Raw genomic sequence first — 24,289 nt, 5'->3', positions numbered from 1 at the left:
GCCCAAGTTGGGCTGAATGCCCTGCTTCTGAACTATATAATCCAGATGCCCTCATAAGAACAGGTATGATGCTCAACTCATTGATTGCCAGTTCCGAAGTGCCACAGCAAGAAACTGTAATGACCTCCTCAGGAGACAGACTCAGGATGCAACTGATAGGATACCCTTCGTTCTCCAATATTTCCCGAAGTGGAGAAACTATGCCATGGTCTTCGCAGACTGCAACACGTTATCGATGAGGATGAGCACCTCGCCCAGATCTTCCCTACACCTCCACTTCTAAACAACCACCAAACCTTAAACAGACCGCCCAGCCTTCAGGACAACATCGACCACAACACCACATTGCAAACATTACAAGAAGTGGGCGGCGCGGTGGCACAGTGGTTAGCACTGCTGCCTCACAGCGCCAGACACCCGGGTTCAATTCCCGCCTCAGGTGACTGTGTGGAGTTTGCACATTCTCCCCGTGTCTACGTGGGTTTCCTCCGGGTGCTCCGGTTTCCTCCCACAGTCCAAAAATGTGCAGGTTAGGTGAATTGGCCATGCTAAATTGCCCGTAGTGTTAGGTATGGGGTAAATATAGGGGAATGGATCTGGGTGGGTTACGCTTCAGCGTGTCGGTGTGGACAAGTTGGGCCGAAGGGCCTGTTTCCACACTGTGAGTAATCTAACCTAAGTGACAGATACCATCATTACACGAGGGGACACCATCCACCGCGTACACGGCAGGTACTCATGTGACTCGGCCATGAGTACCTGCAGGCAAAGAAGCCCTGAGGCATGGCATATTGGCGAGACCAGGCAGACTCTACAACAACAGATGAATGCACACTGCGCAACAATTGCCAGACGGGGTGTTCCCTCCCAGTCGGGGAACACTTCTGTGGTCAGGGACATTCAGCCTCGGATCTTCAGGTGACCATCCTCCAAGGCGGACTCGGGATACACAATAACGCAGTGGCCAAGCAGAGGGTGATACCCAAGTTTGGTACCCATGAGGGTGGCCTCAACCAGGACTTTGGATTCATGTCACACTACAGGTGACCCCACTACATTATACACTCTCTCACTCACATACATACACAAACTCTTACATACTTACACAGATCCTCTCTCATACACACAAACTTATACACTCCACACACCTCTCACAGGCTTATACTCCATCACACTCTCACACAAACTTTACCAAGCATGCACACATACAAACACACACTCTCACACACACACTCTCATACAGACATTCACACTCTCTCTCTCTCTCATGCATGCACACACATATAAGTCTATGGGGTGAATTTGTATTTGCAGAATGTATTTGTCGATACATTCTATTTTGTTCAAAAAGTGCACAACCTGCATGCAGTCAATCTACGTAATATTTTATAAATTTCACTTAGGAATTAGAACCAGTCTGACTCAAGATTGGGATACAGACAGTCTCTAACCTCAATGCATTGTCTGAGCTGTGATGTCACCTTTTTTAAAATAAAAGCTTGTTATCTCGAGAATATGACTTAAAAGTTGTTCTCGGATTCACATATTAATGAACCAAAATCCACAACCAATTCTAAAAGATGAAAGACTTAGCAGCAATCTAGGTTTGTTTAATATATGATTTCAGTCGCATGACATTGTAATCTTTTGCTATAAATTCTGTGTCTTATGGTCCTGCTCCACAGCTACCTGATGAATCAGCAGCACCCCGAAAGCTAGTGCTCCAAATAAACCTGTTGGGACTATAAGCTGGTGTTGTGTGATTTTTAACTTTGTCCACCTCAGTCCAACACCGACTCCTCCTCATCATATATAATCTAGAAGACAAGTTTCAAATTTTAAATTTTCACCACTCTAAAAATGTCTGAAATCAAGCAAAATGTGGCACGTTCCATCCTTGAAGAAACTTTCAATTGCAACACTTTCAAAATTGCTTTTGATCGCCCCAGCTGTTTCTGAAACCTGAACCAGTAGTTTGCATTGGGGTGCTGGTTACAGGTTTACTAAACAGGTATGCAAAATAACTCCATGCTTCTTCCCCATCAGCTGCTGTTGCTACGTCCAAAGCCAAGTATAACTGAGAATCGGATACTGCCACTCACCTTCTTTGCTTTTGTTATATTATATTTCTCTTTGATTTGCTCTAGGATTGTCTGCAAAGGGATATCCTCATTGCAACGCAGGAGCTGTCGGAAAATAAATTAGCAAGATGTTACAACTAGTGAAGGATTGTATTCAATGTAAAAATGGAAGAGCACATTCATACATCAACTGTTATTTGGATCATTGCCTCAGTCACACTCATTGGACTGTCCTAAAGTCCTGCATGAAACTACATTCTATTGTTTCACAAAGAGCATCTAGCAACTGGCTCAGGCACTCCAAGCATAAAAATGCCAAATTCTATTCCCACGAGAAAGTGAGGACTGCAGATGCTGGAGATCAGAGCCGAAAATGTGTTGCTGGAAAAGCGCAGGTCAGGCAGCATCCAAGGAGCAGGAAAATCGACATTTCGGCCATGAGCCCTTCTTCAGGAATGAGGAAGGTGTGCCAAGCACCACCTCCCTAACCTGCAATCTTCTTCCTGACCTCTCCGCCCCTACCCCCACCCCCACTCCGGCCTACCACCCTCACCTTAACCTCCTTCCACCTCTCGCATTTCCACCGCCCCTCCCCCAAGTCCCTCCTCCCTACCTTTTATCTTAGCCTGCTTGGCGCACCCTCCTCATTCCTGAAGAAGGGCTTATGCCCGAAACGTTGATTCTCCTGCTCCTTGGATGCTGCCTGACCTGCTGCGCTTTTCCAGCAACACATTGTCAAATCCTATTCCCACCCTGGCTTTTTAATAGACTCTGTCCAAGTTCGGCAAGTGTTCACAATAGTAGAAACAACATTTTTACTTCTGATGGAATCAACAACCTTCATCAAAGAAATTTTGTCTCTTTGATGTAATAAACCATACAATTGAGTTTCACAGAAGCAGTGGCGAAACAAAAAATTGCACTGAACCAGCGAAGATGCTCAGATAAGTCACTGAAGGTTTATCTGGAGGACTATACAAGGATAAGAAGGGGAACAAGGCAATGGAAAACAAGGATGCAAATTTTTACTCACCATATTGTCGAATCTGGAGCCATTGAAAGTCAATGAGAATAGGAGTGATGAATGGTCAGAGCCACATGCAAGTCAGGAGATAAGCAGCCAAATTCTGTATGAGTTCAAGTTTAAGAATGGTGGAAGCCATCCAAGACTGCAGTAATAAAGTCCAGAAGATACAAAGGCACTGCTGAGGATTTCAGCAGGAGATTGGTTAGGGTTTGTGCTTGCCACAGGCTATGTCGAAACATGGGAGGAGGGATTCTTGGTGATTGAATGGATGCGATATCATATAGTAAATGGCAGAACCCTTTTGTAGTGTCAATATACAGAGGGATCTGGACGTTCAGGCCCACAGTTCCCTGAAAGTGGATATACAAGTGGATTTGGGGGCCAAAATGGCATTGGTCAGGGCACAGAGATTGAAAATTGAAGTGTCATATTGCAGTTGTATAGAACTTTAGTTCAGTCACCTTTGGAAAACTGTGTATAGTCTGGTCACGACACTGTCAGAAAGAGATGGTGGTTTTGGAAAGGATACAAAAATGATTTACCAGGATATTGCCTTGTTTGGAGGGCACTTGTTCAAAGGAAAATCAGCCAAACTTGGTTTGTTTTCACTTGGATGTTGCATGACGAGAGGTGACCTGATAGAATTTTGCAAAATTATGAGAGGCCTGGAATGGATAGTTAGAGACTTTCTCAGGGTAAAAATGTCAGTTACTTAGGGACATAGGTTTAAGGTAAAAGGGGGTAAGTTTAAAGGAGAGTCAAGTTTTTTTTTTACACAGAGGGTGGTAATTGTCTGAAATGTACTGCCAGAGCAGGTGCTGGAGGCAGATACAATAGCAATGTTAAGAGGAATCTTCACAGAAATATGAATAGACAGGGAATAGAGAGAAATGGACCACAGAGGCAAATGGTTTTTAATTTAGAATGGCATCATATGTCAGTGCAGTCTTGGTGGGCTAAAGGGCCCATCCATGTGCTGTAAACGTCTTTGATCAGTAGCGACAACTGAATCAAAGAGAAATTGTGTAGGGGCCTCGTGCTTCAGTCGGTTGTCATGCTTTGCAATTCCAGGACCAGAAGTTAAATTCCTCGAGTGCTGTACTCAGTCTGCCAGCTGTAATAGCTCCATGTGCAATAAACGTTTGTTAAACTGAGAGACTGACCTGTGCCAGGGCCAAGCTGAAGCCCGGACGAGCTGTTTCACGGGTTGCTGCCAGTCCTTCAACTAGTCGCCTGATTGCATACTGTAACTCATCATCCTGAAAACAGATAGGGAATGTTACTAGATATTCCTGCTGGAATGTGTCCCTAATAGACTAACCCGAGCTATAACCTTTAGTGGCAAATTGAGAGATACTTCTAGCAACTAAATAAAAGGAACACTGAATGAAAGAATGCTCTAACAGGAGGATGACAGACAGCCCGGGGAATAACAGATGGTGAGTTGGGCAGGATAGCTCAAGGAGACGGACGGATTGGAGAAGTGAACAGGTGACCAGGGATGTTTTTGGGGAACATGTGCTTCAACAGTGACCCTGGGTGGTGTAACCAGTCCCTGATTCCATAGAGTATCCTCAAACCAGAACCTTCACACCTGTACATGGTCGAAGACAGGGTTACCTACATACGAACTGGATCCCCTGGTTCCTTCACCTCTTGTGATTCTCACCCTCTGGTCAGCTTCCCTCTCACTTCTGACATACCCCAGTCACCCAGCTCACCCCGGCAATCAATCTGCACCTCACCAAATGATGAGCCCGCAGTTCTCAACTCTCCTACCCAGCTTTCCCCTAATCTCCTCACTCTGCTCTCAATCTCAGCCTTCCATTTCTGAACACTTCTACTCACCTCTCTCCGGCTCCCTGCATTCACCAATCCTGCAACTCCCTCACCTCTCTCGCTCACCAACTCGCATTCTCTGTCTCTGTCTTTCTCTCCCCTGCAATTCCCACCAGACTCACTCATGCCCCCATCAGGGTCAGTCTCCTCCTCCCTTGACAAACACCAAGCTTTCTTCCCAACTGCACCAAGTTCTCTTCCCAACTGCACCAAGTACTCTTCTTACAATCCCCTGCCCTATGTGCTCCGTCTCCTACTTCCATCTGGCCCCTTCAGATTTCAGCCTGTCTTTACATCATCCTCCCCCCACCCACACACTCCCCCAACTCCCATGCCCCTCCCTAACCCCATCCCTTTGACCCTCTGCCACATGCTGCCAACCCCGCCACACTGCCCATTCCTCTCCCCTTTCACACCTCTATCCCCCAATCCCATATTCCTCCCTCTCAACTCATCCCATAAAGCTCCCTCCCCCATTGCCCTTCCCCTCCTATACCACTCACTCTGTCCATTCCTATTTCCCTCACCCTCATTCATCATCTCTCCCCCTCCCCTCCCCTCATCCCACCCCCTCCATATCATACCGCCCCGTCCTCTTCACTCCTCTTCCCATCTCTCCGCCCTACTCATTCCCCTTCTCCCTCACTCCTTTTCCCTCTCATTTTCCCATTCCCCACTTCCTCACCCTACCCACCATGCCATCCCCCTCCCCCAACTCATCCTCCTTCCCTCCACCCTCACTCTCAAATCTCCTTCTCACCCACTCCTCCTCCCACTTCACTCCACCACCTTTGTCCACACCCTTTCATCTGAAACACCTCCCCATATTTCCCCCCAACCCCTTCTCCTGCCCCCTCCCAACACCTATACCTCGCCCACAACCCTTACCCATCATCCATGCCCCTCCTGCACCCCATGCCCCCTCCCCCATTCCACCCATCTTCCCCACCCATGCCCCTCCTCCCCCACACCCCCCCTTTCCACCCACGCCCCATGCCCCTCCTCCCCCTTTCCACCCAAGCACATGCCCCTCCCCCCACACCTCCTCCACTTCCCACCCACGCCCATGCTCCTCCCCCACACCTGTCCTCCCCCTTTACACCCATGCCCCCCCCTCCCCCACGCTCCTCCTCCACACCATGCCCCCTCCCCTCCCCCACGATGCTCCTCCACCTCATGCCCCATCCCCCACCCTACCCCTCCACCTCATGCCCCATCCCCCACCCTACCCCTCCACCCCATGCCCCCTCCCGTCGCCCACCCGCCTCCTCCACCACATGCCCCCTCCCGTCGCCCACCCGCCTCCTCCACCCCATGTCCCTCCCCTTGCCGCCTCAACCCCATGCCTCCTCCCCCCCCCCATGCCTCCTCCCCTCCCCCACGCTCCTCCACCCCATGCCCCCTCCCCTGCCCCCACGCTCCTCCTCCACCCCATGCCCCCTCCCCTGCCCCCACGCTCCTCCTCCACCCCATGCCCCCTCCCCTCCCCCCACGCTCCTCCACCCCATGCCCCCTCCCCTCCCCTCCCCCCACGCTCCTCCACCCCATGCCCCCTCCCCTCCCCCCACGCTCCTCCACCCCATGCCCCCTCCCCTCCCCCCACGCTCCTCCACCCCATGCCCCCTCCCCTCCACGCTCCTCCACCCCATGCCCTCTCCCCTCCACCACCCTCCTCCTCCACATGCCCCCTCCCCTCCCCCATTCTCCTCCTCCAACCCATGCCCCCTCCCCCATTTTCCTCCTCCAATCCATGCCCCCTCCCCTCCCCATTCTCCTCCACCAATCCATGCCCCCTCCTCTCGCCCACCCTCCTCCTCCACCCCATGCCCCCTCCCCTCGCCCACCCTCCTCCTCCACCTCATGCTCCCTCCCCTCGCCCACCCTCCTCCTCCACCCCATGCACCCTCCCCTCGCCCACCCTCCTCCTCCACCCCATGCACCCTCCCCTCGCCCACCCTCCTCCTCCACCCCATGCACCCTCCCCTCGCCCACCCTCCTCCTCCACCCCATGCACCCTCCCCTCGCCCACCCTCCTCCTCCACCCCATGCACCCTCCCCTCGCCCACCCTCCTCCTCCACCCCATGCCCCCTACCCTCCTCCTCCACCCATGCCCCCTCCCCTCACCAACGCTCCTCCTCCACCCCATGCCCCCTCCCCTCCCCACCATCCTCCTCCACCCCATGCCTCCTCCCCTCCCCCACGCTCCGCCTCAACCCCATGCCTCCTCCTCCACCCCATGCCTCCTCCCCTCCCCCACGCTCCTCCTCCACCCCATGCCTCCTCCCCTCCCCCACGCTCCTCCTCCACCCCATGCCCCCTCCCCTCACCCGTTCTCTTCCTCCACCCCATGCCCCCTCCCCTCACCCGTTCTCCTCCTCCACCCCATGCCCCCTCCCCTCACCCGTTCTCTTCCTCCAATCCATGCCCCCTCCCCTCACCCGTTCTCCTCCTCCAATCCATACCCCCTCCCCTCACCCGTTCTCCTCCTCCAATCCATACCCCCTCCCCTCACCCGTTCTCCTCCTCCAATCCATAACCCCTCCCTTCACCCATTCTCCTCTCCCACCTTACACCCCCTCCCCCAACACCTCCCCATTCCCCCCTACACAACCAATTCTCCCATCCCATGCCTCAGTCCCCTCCCCCAGTCAGAACTCCCAACGCCACCCCCTTTCTACTCTCACCCTCATCCCCAGCCCCCTCCCCCCGCACCTACTTCTCCTCATCCCTGCCCTTTCCCCCGGCCCCTTCACCTCTCCTCGTCCCTTCATCCCAGCCCCGACCGCTCACCTCTGTCCCCTTTCCCCTCACTCTGCCCTACCATCCCCTCACTCAACACCTTTCCTCCACCCCCGCGTCCCTTCACTAACCCCTCTCCACCCCTCCCCCTCTCCACCGTACCCTCCCTCTAATGTCTCCCCCTCACCTTGCTCTCTGGTCTGCTGAGATAATGCAATAGACCCTGGATTCCTTGCAGCCGCAATTCTTGATTGCCTTTGCCGATGTTCCAGAAGAAGTCGAGGAAGCGGCGGTTTTGCTGTAGAATGACGGATTTCTGCGGCGCGGCCTCTCTGTCCATCTGGCTCACTTCCGCCATGCTTACTCGGGGTCCTCACACAGACAAGGTCATGACGCATCGCGACTGTCTCTTTCTCCCTCCCTTATCTGCCTGAATATTCTTTGTGAGATTGGACGAGCTATCGATCAACAGTAATTTATCACATTGGTTCAGTTGAGTTTGGAAACAACAGAATGTGATTGTACGGGGCTGGTTGTTTGGAATCGTCTCTGAGGGAGATTGCTGCCGGCCCAGTCTGGGACAGCCGCGGTTGTCATGGTGCCGGGGTCCTAGCGGCCGCGGTCTGTCTCGAGCGGGGACATGGCGGATTTCGACAGTTACGATGAGCGGCAGCAGCAGTACAGCAGCTTCGGGGGAGGCCGGGGGTAGGTACCGGGCCGGGGGGGGGAGAGAGGCAACACCGCACTGAGACCACCCTGAGCTCTGACCCACTTCACACTCACCCAACACAACTCCCCCCATCCACCCTCATACACCCCCCACCCTCATACCCCCCCACCCTTATACACCCCCCCACCCTCATACACCCCCCCACCCTCATACCCCCTCACCCTCATACCCCCTCACCCTCATACCCCCCCACCCTCATACACCCCCCCACCCTCATACACCCCCCCCACCCTCATACACCCTCACCCTCATACCCCCCCACCCTCATACACCCCCCCACCCTCATACCCCCTCACCCTCATACCCCCCCACCCTCATACACCCCCCACCCTCATACACCCCCCCACCCTCATACACCCCCCCCACCCTCATACACCCCCCCACCCTCATACCCCCTCACCCTCATACACCCCCCCCACCCTCATACACCCCCCCACCCTCATACACCCCCCCCACCCTCATACACCCCCCCACCCTCATACACCCCCCCACCCTCATACACCCCCCCCACCCTCATACACCCCCCCACCCTCATACCCCCTCACCCTCATACACCCCCCCCACCCTCATACACCCCCCCCACCCTCATACACCCCCCCCACCCTCATACACCCCCCCACCCTCATACACCCCCCCACCCTCATACACCCCCCCACCCTCATACACCCCCCCCACCCTCATACACCCCCCCCACCCTCATACACACCCCCCTCACCCTCATACCCCCCCCACCCTCATACACACCCCCCTCACCCTCATACCCCCCCACCCTCATACACCCCCCTACCCCCCCCACCCTCATACACCCCCCTACCCTCATACACCCCCCTCACTCTCATACACACCACCCCTCACCCTCATACACCCCCCCCTCACCCTCATGGAGACCCCCCTCACCCTCATGGAGACCCCCCTCACCCTCATGGAGACCCCCCTCACCCTCATGGAGACCCCCCTCACCCTCATGGAGACCCCCCTCATCCTCATGGTGACCCCCGTTACCCTCATGGAGACGCCCCTCACCCTCATGCACACCCCTCTCACTCTCATGCACACCCCCACCCTCATACTCCTCCCTTCATATGCCCCCCACCCTCATACGCCCCCCTCCCTTATATGCCCCCAACACACACACACTCCCATATACATTCCCCACACACACACACCACCCCAACTCCAAGCACGACTCTGACCCCCCCACACCATCCCCACCACCCTGACCCCCCCAACATACCACCCCAACCCCCCCAACATACCACCCCCAACACCCCGACCGCCACCCACACACCACCCTAACCCCCCCTCACACCACCCCGACCCCCCCCCCCCCCCCCCCCCCACCCCCCCACACACCACCCCGACCCCCCCCCACACACACACATGCCTCCGGGCCCCCCCCCCACACACCACCCCAAACCAGCCGACCCACCCCCACACATCCCTCTGACCCACCCCCACACATCCCTCTGACCCCCCCCACACACTACTCTGGCCCCCCCTACACACAATGCGTCACCCCCCACACACAAGCCTCCGATTCCCCCCGCATACACCACACCACCCCCACACACTACCCCGTCCCCCCCCACACCACCCCAGACATCAACCTGGGCCCCCCCACTCACACAGCGCGCCCCCCCCCCACATACAAGTCTCTGACCCCCCCACTCTCTCTCCCCCCCCCACTCTCTCTCCCCCCCCCACTCTCTCTCCCCCCCCCACTCTCTCTCCCCCCCCCACTCTCTCTCCCCCCCCCACTCTCTCTCCCCCCCCCACTCTCTCTCCCCCCCCACTCTCTCTCCCCCCCCCACTCTCTCTCCCCCCCCCACTCTCTCTCCCCCCCCCACTCTCTCTCTCCCCCCCCACTCTCTCTCTCCCCCCCCACTCTCTCTCTCCCCCCCCACTCTCTCTCCCCCCCCCCACTCCCTCTCCCCCCCCCTCTCCCCCCCCTCTCCCCCCCCCACTCCCCCCCCTCTCCCCCCCCCACTCTCTCTCCCCCCCCCACTCTCTCTCCCCCCCCACTCTCTCTCCCCCCCCACTCTCTCTCCCCCCCCACTCTCTCTCCCCCCCCACTCTCTCTCCCCCCCCACTCTCTCTCCCCCCCCACTCTCTCTCCCCCCCCCACTCTCTCTCCCCCCCCCACTCTCTCTCCCCCCCCACTCTCTCTCCCCCCCCACTCTCTCTCCCCCCCCACTCTCTCTCCCCCCCCACTCTCTCTCCCCCCCCACTCTCTCTCCCCCCCCACTCTCTCTCCCCCCCACTCTCTCTCCCCCCCACTCTCTCTCCCCCCCACTCTCTCTCCCCCCCACTCTCTCTCCCCCCCACTCTCTCTCCCCCCCACTCTCTCTCCCCCCCCACTCTCTCTCCCCCCCCACTCTCTCTCCCCCCCCACTCTCTCTCCCCCCCCACTCTCTCTCCCCCCCCACTCTCTCTCCCCCCCCACTCTCTCTACCCCCCCACTCTCTCTCCCCCCCCACTCTCTCTCCCCCCCCACTCTCTCTCCCCCCCCACTCTCTCTCCCCCCCCCACTCTCTCTCCCCCCCCACTCTCTCTCCCCCCCCCACTCTCTCTCCCCCCCCCACTCTCTCTCCCCCCCCCACTCTCTCTTCCCCCCCCCACTCTCTCTTCACCCCCCACTCTCTCTCTCCCCCCCCCACTCTCTCTCTCCCCCCCCCACTCTCTCTCTCCCCCCCCCACTCTCTCTCTCCCCCCCCCACTCTCTCTCTCCCCCCCCACTCTCTCTCCCCCCCCCACTCTCTCTCCCCCCCCACTCTCTCTCCCCCCCCCCACTCTCTCTCCCCCCCCCCCACACTCTCTCCCCCCACCCCACTCTCTCCCCCCCCCACCCCACTCTCTCCCCCCCCCACCCCACTCTCTCTCCCCCCCACCCCACTCTCTCTCCCCCCCACCCCACTCTCTCTCCCCCCCACCCCACTCTCTCTCCCCCCCACCCCACTCTCTCTCCCCCCCACCCCACTCTCTCTCCCCCCCACCCCACTCTCTCTCCCCCCCACCCCACTCTCTCTCCCCCCCACCCCACTCTCTCTCTCCCCCCCCACCCCACTCTCTCTCTCCCCCCCCACCCCACTCTCTCTCTCTCCCCCCCCCCCCACTCTCTCTCTCCCCCCCCACCCCACTCTCTCTCTCTCCCCCCCCCCCCACTCTCTCTCTTCCCCCCCCACCCCACTCTCTCTCTCCCCCCCCACCCCACTCTCTCTCTCCCCCCCCCACCCCACTCTCTCTCTCCCCCCCCACCCCACTCTCTCTCTCCCCCCCCACCCCACTCTCTCTCCCCCCCCACCCCACTCTCTCTCTCCCCCCCCACCCCACTCTCTCTCTTCCCCCCCACCCCACTCTCTCTCTTCCCCCCCACCCCACTCTCTCTCTTCCCCCCCACCCCACTCTCTCTCTTCCCCCCCCCACCCCACTCTCTCTCTTCCCCCCCCACCCCACTCTCTCTCTTCCCCCCCCACTCCACTCTCTCTCTCCCCCCCCCACTCCACTCTCTCTCTCCCCCCCCACCCCACTCTCTCTCTCCCCCCCCACCCCACTCTCTCTCTCCCCCCCCCACCCCACTCTCTCTCTCCCCCCCCCACCCCACTCTCTCTCTCTCCCCCCCCCACCCCACTCTCTCTCTCCCCCCCCACCCCACTCTCTCTCTCCCCCCCCACCCCACTCTCTCTCTCCCCCCCCCACCCCACTCTCTCTCTCCCCCCCCACCCCACTCTCTCTCTCCCCCCCCACCCCACTCTCTTTTTCCCCCCCCCCACCCCACTCTCTTTTTCCCCCCCCCCACCCCACTCTCTTTTTCCCCCCCCCCACCCCACTCTCTTTTTTCCCCCCCCCACCCCACTCTCTCTCTCCCCCCCCACCCCACTCTCTCTCCCCCCCCCACTCTCTCTCTCCCCCCCCACCCCACTCTCTCTCTCCCCCCCACCCCACTCTCTCTCTCTCCTCCCCCACCCCACTCTCTCTCCAACCCCTCTCCACCCCACCCCACCCCCCAGTCCCCCACCTCGCCTCCCACTCCCCACGCAAACCCTCACCTCCCTACCCCACCATGCACACCCAAACCCCCCATATGCAACCCCACACATCCTGACCCCTCCCATACACACCCCAATCTCCCCATGCACACGCTGACCCCCCACACACACACACACACCACACAAAAGCAAATCTATGCCGACACACCAAGCAACACATACACACACCCCAACCCACACATACACACACCCCAACCCACCCCCATACACACACACACACACACACACACACACACACACCCCCCTCCACAGACAACCTGACATCCCTCCACACAGAAACTGACTCACATCCATCACACACCTTGTCCACCCCACATGATGACCCTCACACACACCCTGATCCACCCCATATAGCCAGACCCCCCTCCACACCCTGAATCTCGCCTCACAGCTCCCACACCCAAACCAAAACGCTGACCCCCCAACTGACACACTGAACTGAGAATAAAGTTGTTCCCAAAATAGCTGATTGCAATTAATTTGCAGTTTCCTGGAAACACTACAGTTTATCGCCTTGAGTTTGGCTTTAGTGATGTAATATTATTCTCAGTCTCATAAATTTCATGAATGACTGGAATTTGTCACCTCAGATCTTGCTGAAGTGCCATTTAGTAGCTCATTTGTGAAAGCACAGTTTCTAAACTGAAGCCTTCTGATATCCTTTACCTGTTCAGACAATGGCATACAGTCATAGAGCTGTAGAACATGGAAATAGGCCCTACGGTCCAACTCATTCATGGGTAGATCTCTGTTGCTTTTATTGGGCAACTACAAAGTAGTGTTCCCACAAATGCGGAAATGTGAATTCCTTGGCAATTTTTATTTCTCTCAGAGCAATAATCAGATTGACTGTAAAATAGTTTGAAAATGTCATGGTGTTGTACACTTGACTATTGGATAACATACACATTTCTCACTTTCCCCATTAACCCTTTGAGTCATATTGCATGGAAACAGACCCTTTGGCCTAACTCATCCGTGCTGACCAGACATCCCAATCTGACCTAGACCCATTTGCCAGCATTGACCCCCTCAAACATTCCTATATCCACCCAGATGCCTTTTAAATGTTGATAATTGTACCCGCTTCCACCATTTCCTCTGGCAGCTCATTCGATAAACCCACCACCTTCTGTAGAAAAAGTTGCCCCTTTGGTCCTTTCTAAAACTTTCCCTACTCACCTTAAACCTATGCCTTTTAATTTTGTACTCCCCACCCTAGGAAAAAGATCTTGGTTCTTCACCCTATACATCCTCATGAATTTGAGGAGAAAGTGAGGTCTGCAGATGCTGGAGATCAGAGCAGGAAATGTGTTGCTGGACAAGCGCAGCAGGTCAGGCAGCATCCAGGGAACAGGAGAATCGACATTTCGGGCATAAGCCCTTCTTCAGGAACCTTCATTCCTGAAGAAGGGCTTATGCCCGAAATGTCGATTCTCCTGTTCCCTGGATGCTGCCTGACCTGCGCTTTTCCAGCAACACATTTCCAGCATCCTCATGAATTTGTAAACCTCTTTTATGTCACCCTTCAGTCTCCAATGCTCCAGGGAAAAATGCCCCAGCCTATACTTATAACTCGAACCCTCCAGTCCTGGCAACGTGCTTGGAAATCTTTTCTGCACCTTCTTAAGTTTTACAATATTCTTCCTACAGAAGGGCGACTAGAATTATATGCAATATTCTCACCAATGTTCTGCACAGCAGCAACATGATGTCCCAATACCTGTACTCAAAGTTCGGACCAATGAAGGCAAGCATGCCAAATGCTGCCTTCACAACCCTGTCTATGCACCTGCATCCTCAAGTCTCTACCATTCACTGTATAAGTCTCTGCACTGGTTTGCCTTACCAAAATGCAATACCTCACATCATCTCAGTACGTTCTCTGTCCAGCCATTTTTTTTTGGTCCATTAAGATATTGCCTAATTCTTCTAAACTGCTAAAAAAAAAAGTGTCATTCCTCATAAGATAATTCCTTCATCCATAGTCAGCCCAGTGAATCTTCTCTGATCAACTTCCAATGCAACCATATCCTTTATCCTTACTTGGATAAGGCGATTAAAAATTGTTCTCTACTTCAAGTGTAGTGACTAATGTGCTGCACAGTTGGAGCATTACTTCCATACTTGCATACCACATCCCCCTTGCATTACAGGCCAACATTCTACTTACGTTCCTAATTACCTGCATGCTGAACCTCTGTAATTCCACTTCCTGTGATTCACGTACAAGAACACCCAGCTCCCTCAGTAATATTTTGTAGCCTTCCTACAAAGCTGACATGTCTCATATTTCACATTAAACTCAAACTGCCAAATTTTTGCCTACACAGTTCACCTGACTATATCCATTTGCAGACTCTCTTGTGTAAAGCTGATACTGGAAATCTAAAATAAAGTGCTGGAGAAAATCAGCAGGTCTGGCAGCATCTGTGGAGAGATAAAAAGGGTTAACGTTATGAGTCCAGTATAGCTATTACTGTTTAAAGAAGAGACATATGGAGGAACGCTACCTCATGTTTCCTGTATCAGTTGTATATGATAGAAATGACAAATAAAAGCTACTCTACATTTTGAATTTGAACCATTCACTCTGTTTCTCTCTCCACAGATGCTGCCAGATCCGCTGACTTTCTCCAGCACTTTGTTTTCAGTGCATACTCTTTACTCTTCTCACAGTTTAATTTCATCCCTATCTTTGTATCAAAATTGGCTGTAACACAGTCTTTTCCTGCACTCTTGTCATTAACATAGATTGAAAGTATTAGACCTGAGCTCCGATTCCTGCAGCACGCTACTAATTATTGTTTGCCAACCTGAAAATAATCTGTTTATCCAGCCTCTGTTTCTTGCAATCATGCCAATATCATCACTGATATCATAAACTCTTGTCTTGTGTAGTAATCTTTGATGCCTTTTGGAAATCCAAATACGCTACACATACTGATTTCTCCATCTACGCTGTTTATTACATCCTTAAATGTCTGAGGGTGCGCTCATTAAGTATATTTATGGTGGAAATAGCAAGATTCTTGTTAAGCTCAGGAATGAAAGGGTAGATGGTGCACTCATTTTCATTCTGCCTCTTCCTTTCACACACTGGTTGTCATTACTTGCATTGTATCCTGTACAATTGCCTTTCCTTTTCTGTTAACTTTTCAAATCTCCGTCATGGAAACCCCCCTCCCGCTGTAAACCTATTTAGTTTAAAGCCCTCTCTACTGTCTTAGTTATGGCTTGTCAGCACACTGGTCCCAGTGCTGATCAGTAAATGTCTCTTTTACCTAATATTGTGTGGGTGTCCCATGAATCAAAGTGCATTTCTCTCTCTCTCAATCTTTGAGCCACATGTTGGATTCCCTGATTTTATTCATTCTGTGGTAATTTGCTTGGTGCACAAGGTACATAGCTTGAGTTCTACTCTTTCCCCAATGTCCTCAATTATAAACTGGAAACGGTGAATTACAGGTAGAATTTTTTGCATAAAGTATTTCCTGGGAATTTTCTAAAGTGTGTGTCTGTTTTTATCCAGCATTCCAAAAATGACATTAGGCAGGCTTGAAAAAAGGTAAATATGCAAAGCTGATTCTATCAGGATTATTCACCATTTCAGAAAAAGTAGTTGTCTTTCCTATCTGTTTGAGAGGGGCTAGGAATTCCATAATAAGTAACTCAACATGACTTTCCAAAGCCTGCTTACTTCACAAGACACAGGCCAGGAGTCTGATGGAATATTCTCTCCACTTGCCTGGGTGATTGCAACTTGAAAAACCCAGTCTGGTTGGCATTACATGCACCCTTTTACTCCCCTCAACACCTCTGTATACTGGCTGCAGTCATATCATCTACAAGATGCACTGCAGTAATTCATTAAAGCTGTTTTCCTAACACCTTTCAAAACTCTGACCTCTACCATCTAGAAGGGTAAGGGCAAGCAGATATATGGGAACAATAAAACTTACAAGTTCGCCTCCAAACCACTCACCATCCCAACTTGGAACTGTATCATCATTCTGTTAATGTCATTGGATCAAAATCCTAGAATCCCTTCCTAACAGCACTGTGGGTTTACCTACACCTGAAGAACTGCAATGATTCAAGAAAACAGCTCATCACCAATTTCGTCTGAATGCAAAATATTTTTCTCCTTTCAGCAGTATCAATTTTTTGTTTTGCTGAGAAATTTTCTTTTCTAGACCTCAATCAAAATGTAATTGTCTAATTAATTTGACATTGGAAATTTTCACTTCAGCCATCTTCAATTTCACTCCTGGCAAGGAGTTTCAACTGCTGTATCAGCATAATGTTGACAAGGAGTTTTGCAAACAGTTTCTCATTTTCAAATCAGGAAGAATTATACAATATTTAAGTCTGAGGAATTTATTTCCTTCAGTTAATATTTTTAAAAATCAATTCTGAGTAGTAGAAATGATGTGAGCAGTTTTGTATTTACAGTTTTTTCCTAAACTTGTTGAATGGAATCAATAACCCCACTTTTTTTAAGCACGGCATTCATATTATCCCAAAGAAGTTAATGGAAAAGTTGGAATATTTAAGCAGAATCTTTACTTAGTTCTTCTCCATCAACTGCTATCTTCTCATTTGCCATTGATACAGATGTTGCAGCTGTGAGGTAAGATTAGCTTTGTGAACCAATACTTAAGTGTTCTCATGAGCATTCCCTCAGTTTTGCAAGTCAATGATTCATGTACTTAGAAAGGAGTACTGCTGCTATAACATTTGGTTCATGTTTGTATTGACAGTTTAACAGTGATTGGATTTTGAAAGAAGTTTTGGTTAATTGGCTGGGCTTTGCAAGAATTGTCCTGTTGTCAATTGGCATCAGTATTCAATTATTTGTCTTTAATGTGAGGCAAGTCTCAGTTGTCCTTTGCCTTTGTGAGTAGCTCAAGTGACTAGAGTAACATGAATATGAGTACCATTTTAATAAATGGGAATGAGACACAGCACTACCAAATGGCAATAAATTCTCGAGGCCAGAGAGTTTAACATGAGCATCATAAAAAAAATTAAAGTTTCTAACGTAGAAATTGAATCATTGTATTCAAATAAAATGGTTTCATATCTTAGGAGCTGTGCGTCTGTAAACATTTAGACAAGTTTGGATGAACTAAGATGGATGGTTACATTTTAGGAAAAGTTAGCTTTCATACTTTTGAATTATTGGCAATACATTGGTAAAATAATATCACTTTGTTATAAATTTAGAACCAGAGAACTGATGGTGTTTTTTCTTCTCATTATCTTTTATGCATAGTGAAGGTGACTTAAGATTTGATATCAAAATGCATTTGAATTAATGGGGAAGAGAAATTGTCCAGTGGATAATTCAAAAACCAAAATTACTGTCAAAATCTTGGTATTGATTCAGTGAGTCTTCAAATGTTAATTAGCACCTGAAGGCTTGTTAAGTGCATGGAGGATTCATGAGAAAGACACTGACAGATTCATAAATTAAAATGAGATCTGAGTGATGTGATTTGTTTTAATTGGTTTATTCTATCTTGAATTATGTGGGAAATAACACATTTTGCAAGAAATTTTATGAACTTGATCATGAGTCAGAATTTCATTAATAGTTGGTAGGTTCCAGAAGCAGTGTGGGGGTTGTTCTGCAGCCTGAATTGTAGTTGTTAATAACATTGACTATTTTAGTGATCAGTTCTGTTGTTGAGGTGCAGCTCAATTAGTTTGCTTTTCATCAGTTTAATTTGTGGATCTCAAAGTAATTGATTGCTACTTTTGCTAGCACAGTATGTCATCTTAATTATGCTGTTCTTTTTCCCACAGTCCACAATTTTATTTAATGTCTAATCTATTGCATTGTATTTGGTCCAATTTGCTGGCTATCTTGAATTCATTCAAGACAATTATAGTACTTGTTGATAGTATGAAGCTTGTGATTCAATTTGTTTACCATTCAGTCCTCTTAGGTCCTGTGAGTAATGAAGCAAAGATTCCAAATCAGTGCTTTTGAGTTGAGCTGATCAATGCGACAAAGTGAAGAGTCCATTGGTTGGGCATGGGGTGGGTTGGGAGTTGGGAGGCATTGGGAGGTCTTGGCTGGGCAGGGGTGCAGGTGTGGTGTACCTGTCCCAGATTGCAGATAAAAATTAGAAATTTCAGACACTACCCAAGTAGCTGGAACCTTGAGATTATTACTGTAAATGAAAAGCTTGGAAATAATGATGTTAATGGAGTCTACCTGTAGCCATTGACCAAAATGACAAAAATAGAACCACAACTCAATAAATCATGTGTCCATGCATTATGTCAATACTGTAATGCCATTTCAAATGTACGGCGTTGCTCAGTAAAATTGTTTAGTTTAGCACACTGTCGTGCTTGAGCTTAGGTTTATTCTAGGCATGTTCCATATAGCACAAAACTGTCTAATTTCTCAGAATTGCTGTTGTTAGTTGTAATTCATCATTGTACATCGTGTTCTGAATACACTATTCATCTATATCAAAGTGAGAGACTAACAAGCAGACTATTAAACAGAAATATAAAATGTACATAATACATTTTAAAAACTTTCTCAGTTAAATGTATGCTACTTAATCTAAATTAACAAGTTATTTTTTGCATGAATAACATTTCCCTTTAGCTCAAGATCTCTACACAAGTTTGATCTATTTGTGACCAGATAATTCTGCAGAAGTTTTGCTTGACATTTAAATGTTTTTCTGCTTGATATAAATATGAATTATTAATTAGATAAAATAAATAATATGATTCGATTAGATTACGAGTTACTTCTATGCATTATGTAAGAACGGGGAAATGATTAAACCAGATTCTGTTAAAACAATTATTTTTCAATGAGTTTGTCAATATACTGTACATTTTAAGCCTGAAAGTTTAGTTTGTTTTGGACCTGGATGAAATGATCCAGATGCTGCCATAGCAGTTCTTGCCACGAATGAAGCCTATGAAATGGATTAAGTCCTGTCCTGTACCTAGCTCATCCTCTTGAAATTGCTGCCCTGTCAGGGTGACAGTTCAGATAATCTTGGAAATGAATATGTTTATTTTTACTTAAACATTTTATTGTTGGATGAATCTTAATTTACATTGAAGGCTGTAACCATTATTCATAGAATGCTGCTCTTTGAATTATAAATAAAGCATGATTTAACTGAAATAGCCACTTTGAGAAGAGTAATGTTCTGATTTTCCTGATTTTAATTCTGCTCTGATATCTTCTGGTCTCATGATCAAGGTTAAAGTTTTTGAGCTTATGACATTATGCAGTCCATCCCTACTGTGCAACACAAATCAACTGTAGGCTTGGTTCATAAAGACTATGTATAAAATCAAACTTATTTTGTTTTGTATATTGTAAGCTTTGTGGCAGTTCCTTTTGTATAAAAACATCGAATATATTTAGGACAAAATGTGTTCTGTAAATGTTAAAGAATAAAAATCAATGATACAGCAGTCGTATCTTGTCAATATTACAGTTTTGTGAGCACTTGATCAATTGCTGCTGCATTTGTTTACTCTACCATCATCAAAGCAGTAGAAAGAGTCATCAATGGCACCTTTACATCAGTAATCTGATCACAGATTTTGCGTGTGGATTCGACCAAGGCTGTGTGACATCTGATTTGTTCCAACCTTGACCCAGATTGGAGGAGAGAACTGAAATGCAGTGGTATGGTGAGATGTGGGCACTTGCCCTAAACATCAAGGCAATATTGAGTGTGGCATCAAAGAACCTTAGTTAAATTGAAGTCATAGGTGGGGAACTCTCAATTGACTGGACACATACTTAGCATAAAGGAAAATGGTTGTGATTGTTGCAGGCCACTGTTCTCGGGTGCATTGCTGTCAGTATTCTTCAGACTAGTGTTCTAGATCCAGTCACCTTTGGCTGTTTCAGCAATGAACCTCCACCCACTGTAAGTCAGAAGTTTATGGATAATTGCAGTTTTCAGTTTCATTTATAACTCCTCAGAGCATGATGCAGCCTAAATAGCAGATAACACTTGTACCCTGTAAATATTACCTACAATAAGACAGAATCTAACCATCTACCCATTACTTTATGGAATTCCCGACCATCAACATCCTGAGAGTTACCTTTGACCTGAAGCATAATTGGACCAGCTACATAAATACTGTGGTTATAAGAGCAAGTCAGAGGCTGCGTATTGAGTGATAAGTATCTGATGTCCTAATTCTGCAAAGCCTGGCCTCCATCTGGAAAACTCCAGTCAGGAGAATGATCATTTACTTCAGTCTTGCCTGGATTTTTGCTGTTCCAAAAACACTTGAGAACCTTAGCATAATCCAGGGGGAAATTTAGTACTAACCAGGGGGATACCGTGCCTATTGCCAGTAAATTGTGACTGTAACGTGCAAGTTACAAGATGTCCAAGCAACTTGATGAACTTTTTTTTTGACAGCACATTCCACAATTATGGCCCCAACACTCTGAAGGGCATTGGGTAAGTGGGAACCTGCAACTTCTCCACATATCACATCATCCTGACATGGAAATATATCACTGTTCCATCATTGTTGTTGAATCAAAATCATGGAATTTCCTTCCAAATAGTTCTCTCAAACTCTTGGCACCATGTGGCTTACAACCCACCAGCACCATCTCAAGTACAGTTAGATGTGGGCACCAAAGGCCAGTTGTGGTAACAATGCTCACATCCTATGAACAAAGAACAAATAATGCTTTTCATTGTGGTAGCAGTCACTGGTACAAACCTTGCTCAGAAATGGTGCTCAAAGGTTCAGCTATTCAAGTTGTTTTAATTAAGAAAAAAAGATTAGAGTACGTTCAAATTTTCCATGTCTCAAAAAGTTACAAAAAGCTTGACTTTTGTCATAAACTACACTATCTTGTTTCTTGAAGGCAAGGTAACTTGGTTAAGTAAGGTCTATTGTTCTTCCTCATAACATTACACTCCTTGCAACTGCCACTTTGGATCATCTGAAGCCAAGTTTCCAAGCCAATTCATAATATTTTTTACTTTTACAACTGCTGTTAGTAACCTCATTCAGCTGCTGTTTCTGCTTCCCTAGCAGTTGCAGTATTTTTTTCTTGTCAAAGCAATGCCTCTCTGCTTTTATATATCTTCCTTTTAACCCCTCCTCTGTTGATCTAGTAACTATCTTCGAAAGAGTTTGTTTTTTACTGTGATCCTAATCATGGTTATCAACTTCCATTTGTTGCGCCATCTTTTTCCTACCCATCTGACCTACATTACGTCTGTCCCTGCACATTCTATAAGATTCTTCACTGACTGGACACCAACTCTGGACCAGATAGTTTCCCTTCAGTTGCCTTAAACGTAGGTGCCCTCTGGTCATTTCTCTCACAACAATTGTAACTTCAAAATTCCTATTGTTGAATTCTGTTAGTAGAAGATACCCAATTAAGTGAACAGACCTGGATTCCAGTTCAAATTATTGAACTGTGATTATTACTCTCTCTAAGATAGTAATGTTGCTGGTTAAACAGCCCAATAGGACCATTGGAAAATCTTCATTCTGATGTGTTGAACAAAGAGATGTAGAACTACAGCTGCAACTTTTGTAGATAATGCATTTTCAATATTTGGGCCTTTGACCAACTGGATAAGATAGGAATACAGGAACAGGAGAAGACCATTCAATTCCTGGAGCCTGCTTCATCATTTGAGATTGTAGACCATCATCTACGTCACTGTTATTTTCCCATACAGACCCCATATTGCTTCATGTCACTATATTGAGCAATCTATTGATCTTTGTGTTGAACATATCGGATACCTATCACCCAAGGGAGATGTTGTTATATTCAGTTAGAGGTCAAAGTCCAACAAGTTTACTTGAAATCACAAGCTTTCAGTGTACTGCTCCTTTGTCAGGTGACTTATTGACTGATCAAAGGATATAGAAGTAGCAAATTGACTGTGACATGAAATTACTGTGGAACAGAGCCATGAAGAGGGTTAAGCATAAGGAAAGTGTTACATTTTACAGGAAATTAAGCAGAAGAGGTTATTTTTGTTCTGTTCTGTTTGTAAGCTGTTATAGTGTCCTTTACAATGTTAATGACAGTGCAGTTGTCGAAAACAAACAAATATTCTCATTCTATGGAGTATGAAACTCGTCCATCACAATGGAACAACCAGTGGGGAGCACTACCCCACTGATGTAGGAACTTCGGGATTGCTTAATGAGAATCACAGAATTGTTATAATGAGAAGGAGTTGTGCCTACCCCAACTCTCCAAATGAATATTATGGCTTTGTGTCATTCTCTTGTCTTTTACCTGTAACCCTACACATTGCTGATTTATAAACTTTCTAATCAATGTGTTCCGAGATTTTGTTGTACAACTCTGAAGCAGGTGAAACTTGAACCCAGGCGTCCCGGCTCAAATGTAGGGACACTACCATTGTGCCACAAAACCCCACATTATGCTATAAAACCCCACATTGTTTCTATTCAAATAATCATCTAATGCCTCGATTGAACCTCTCTCCACTGTATTTCCAAGGCATGGCATTCCAAAGCCTAATTATTCATTGTAAAAAAAATATTTTTCTCAAATCATATTTGTTTCTTTTGTAAATCACTTTAAATCTGTGCCCCCTTGTTCTTTATCCTTATGCACTTGCAAATGATGTTTCTCTGATTACTCTATTCAGACCCCTCAGGGTTTTGTAAACTGCTATCAAATCTCTTTGACTTCTCTTCAAGGTAAACACTCCATATAACTCACTAACCACCATTCTGGTGGTCTTATGAAGCAAGTAGAATGAATGATTTGATAAATATTAGCAAAAAGTCTCTAATTAGTCTGCCAACAATCAGAAATATCACAAGAAAAATCTCAGTAGTGGAGAGCTTTGACATTGTAATGTCCAAAGGCACACTTTTCTTCCTAAGCATACTACACCCATCATGTATCAAATTACTTTCATACTTTATTCAAAATATTGTAAAGGGTATTCTTGAAAATTCCATCTAAATTGTATTTGCATTCAGAACCCTATTCTGAATGTTGCAACATTTAAAAAGGACTTGCTTCTCAATAATAACGAATTGAAGAATGAATGGCATGACTAGCACAAAAAAATGCTGTCGACACAAATTTTAAAAGGCCTCCAAAAATAATTAATTCCCAACAGGAGTCAGACTTCACAGTCTATGGCTCACTTCTGAGTCTGTAGGTTTGAATGTCATATCAGAGCCATAATTATTGTATTATTACCAGGAACTGCCATGACCTTATATACCAGCCCTAAATGGTAGAGATTGAAATAATTCCAAATAAAATAATATTAACAATTTTTCAAATTGCATTAAATGGTTGCTACAGGGCAACAGAGAACTTGACTTAGCTTTGCTCAGTATAACGATGGATTGTTGGAAATTATCCTGATTGTGGAGAAGTGGAACTTAAATTGTCTTTCTGCAACCTGCTGGGTGTTTACAAATTTATAATGATGAGCGACATTCATTCATCATTCTAATATCACCCGATTTTCTATAAATTTCTCAACAGATATATCTTATAAAAACAAAGATGTAATGTCAGGCACTAGTCTCTAAGTAGCTAACTAAATGCATTGTATCATTATTTTCTGTTAAAAGAAAAATTTCTTGAAGTTCAGCCTCTGAAATCACACTTTCAACCTTTTAACTTTGTTCTTATACTCAATCTGCAATTTTAGAATTAATAAATTAGAGCTTCAAATTTCTGTCAAAGGTCTTTGATTATGTGCTATTTTGCATTTGCTACTGTTTTGCATCCCACAGATCAACATGTCCCTTACCTGGGTGAGGAGAGTT

General features: G+C 48.2%; 2 protein-coding genes across 2 annotated transcripts in view; one reads left to right on the top strand and one right to left on the bottom strand.

The window, feature by feature from the left end:
- mybbp1a (MYB binding protein (P160) 1a) overlaps nucleotides 1-8,060 on the bottom strand; it is a 126,492-nt gene extending 118,432 nt beyond the window's left edge. The window contains exons 1-3 of the mRNA XM_087977546.1: nucleotides 7,875-8,060; nucleotides 4,272-4,367; nucleotides 2,103-2,186 (exon numbers count right to left, since the gene is read on the bottom strand). Of these exons, the coding sequence (XP_087833672.1) occupies nucleotides 2,103-2,186; nucleotides 4,272-4,367; nucleotides 7,875-8,045 (351 nt within the window). The 5' untranslated portion in view covers nucleotides 8,046-8,060. The remainder of the gene's footprint in view (nucleotides 1-2,102; nucleotides 2,187-4,271; nucleotides 4,368-7,874) is intronic.
- Nucleotides 8,061-8,327: 267 nt separating this feature from the next.
- LOC122564232 (eukaryotic translation initiation factor 4H) overlaps nucleotides 8,328-24,289 on the top strand; it is a 53,281-nt gene continuing 37,319 nt past the window's right edge. Inside the window, exon 1 of the mRNA XM_087977062.1 lies at nucleotides 8,328-8,392. Coding sequence (XP_087833188.1) covers nucleotides 8,328-8,392 — 65 coding nt within the window. The remainder of the gene's footprint in view (nucleotides 8,393-24,289) is intronic.

Source organism: Chiloscyllium plagiosum, unplaced genomic scaffold (genome assembly GCF_037043375.1).
Source record: "Chiloscyllium plagiosum isolate Xiang-an unplaced genomic scaffold, Cpla_swu_hap1 HiC_scaffold_31, whole genome shotgun sequence".
In the NCBI taxonomy this organism is placed as follows: Eukaryota; Metazoa; Chordata; class Chondrichthyes; order Orectolobiformes; family Hemiscylliidae; genus Chiloscyllium; species Chiloscyllium plagiosum.
The sequence above is the reverse complement of the archived record's forward strand: the minus strand, read 5'-3'. Positions and strand labels throughout refer to the sequence as shown.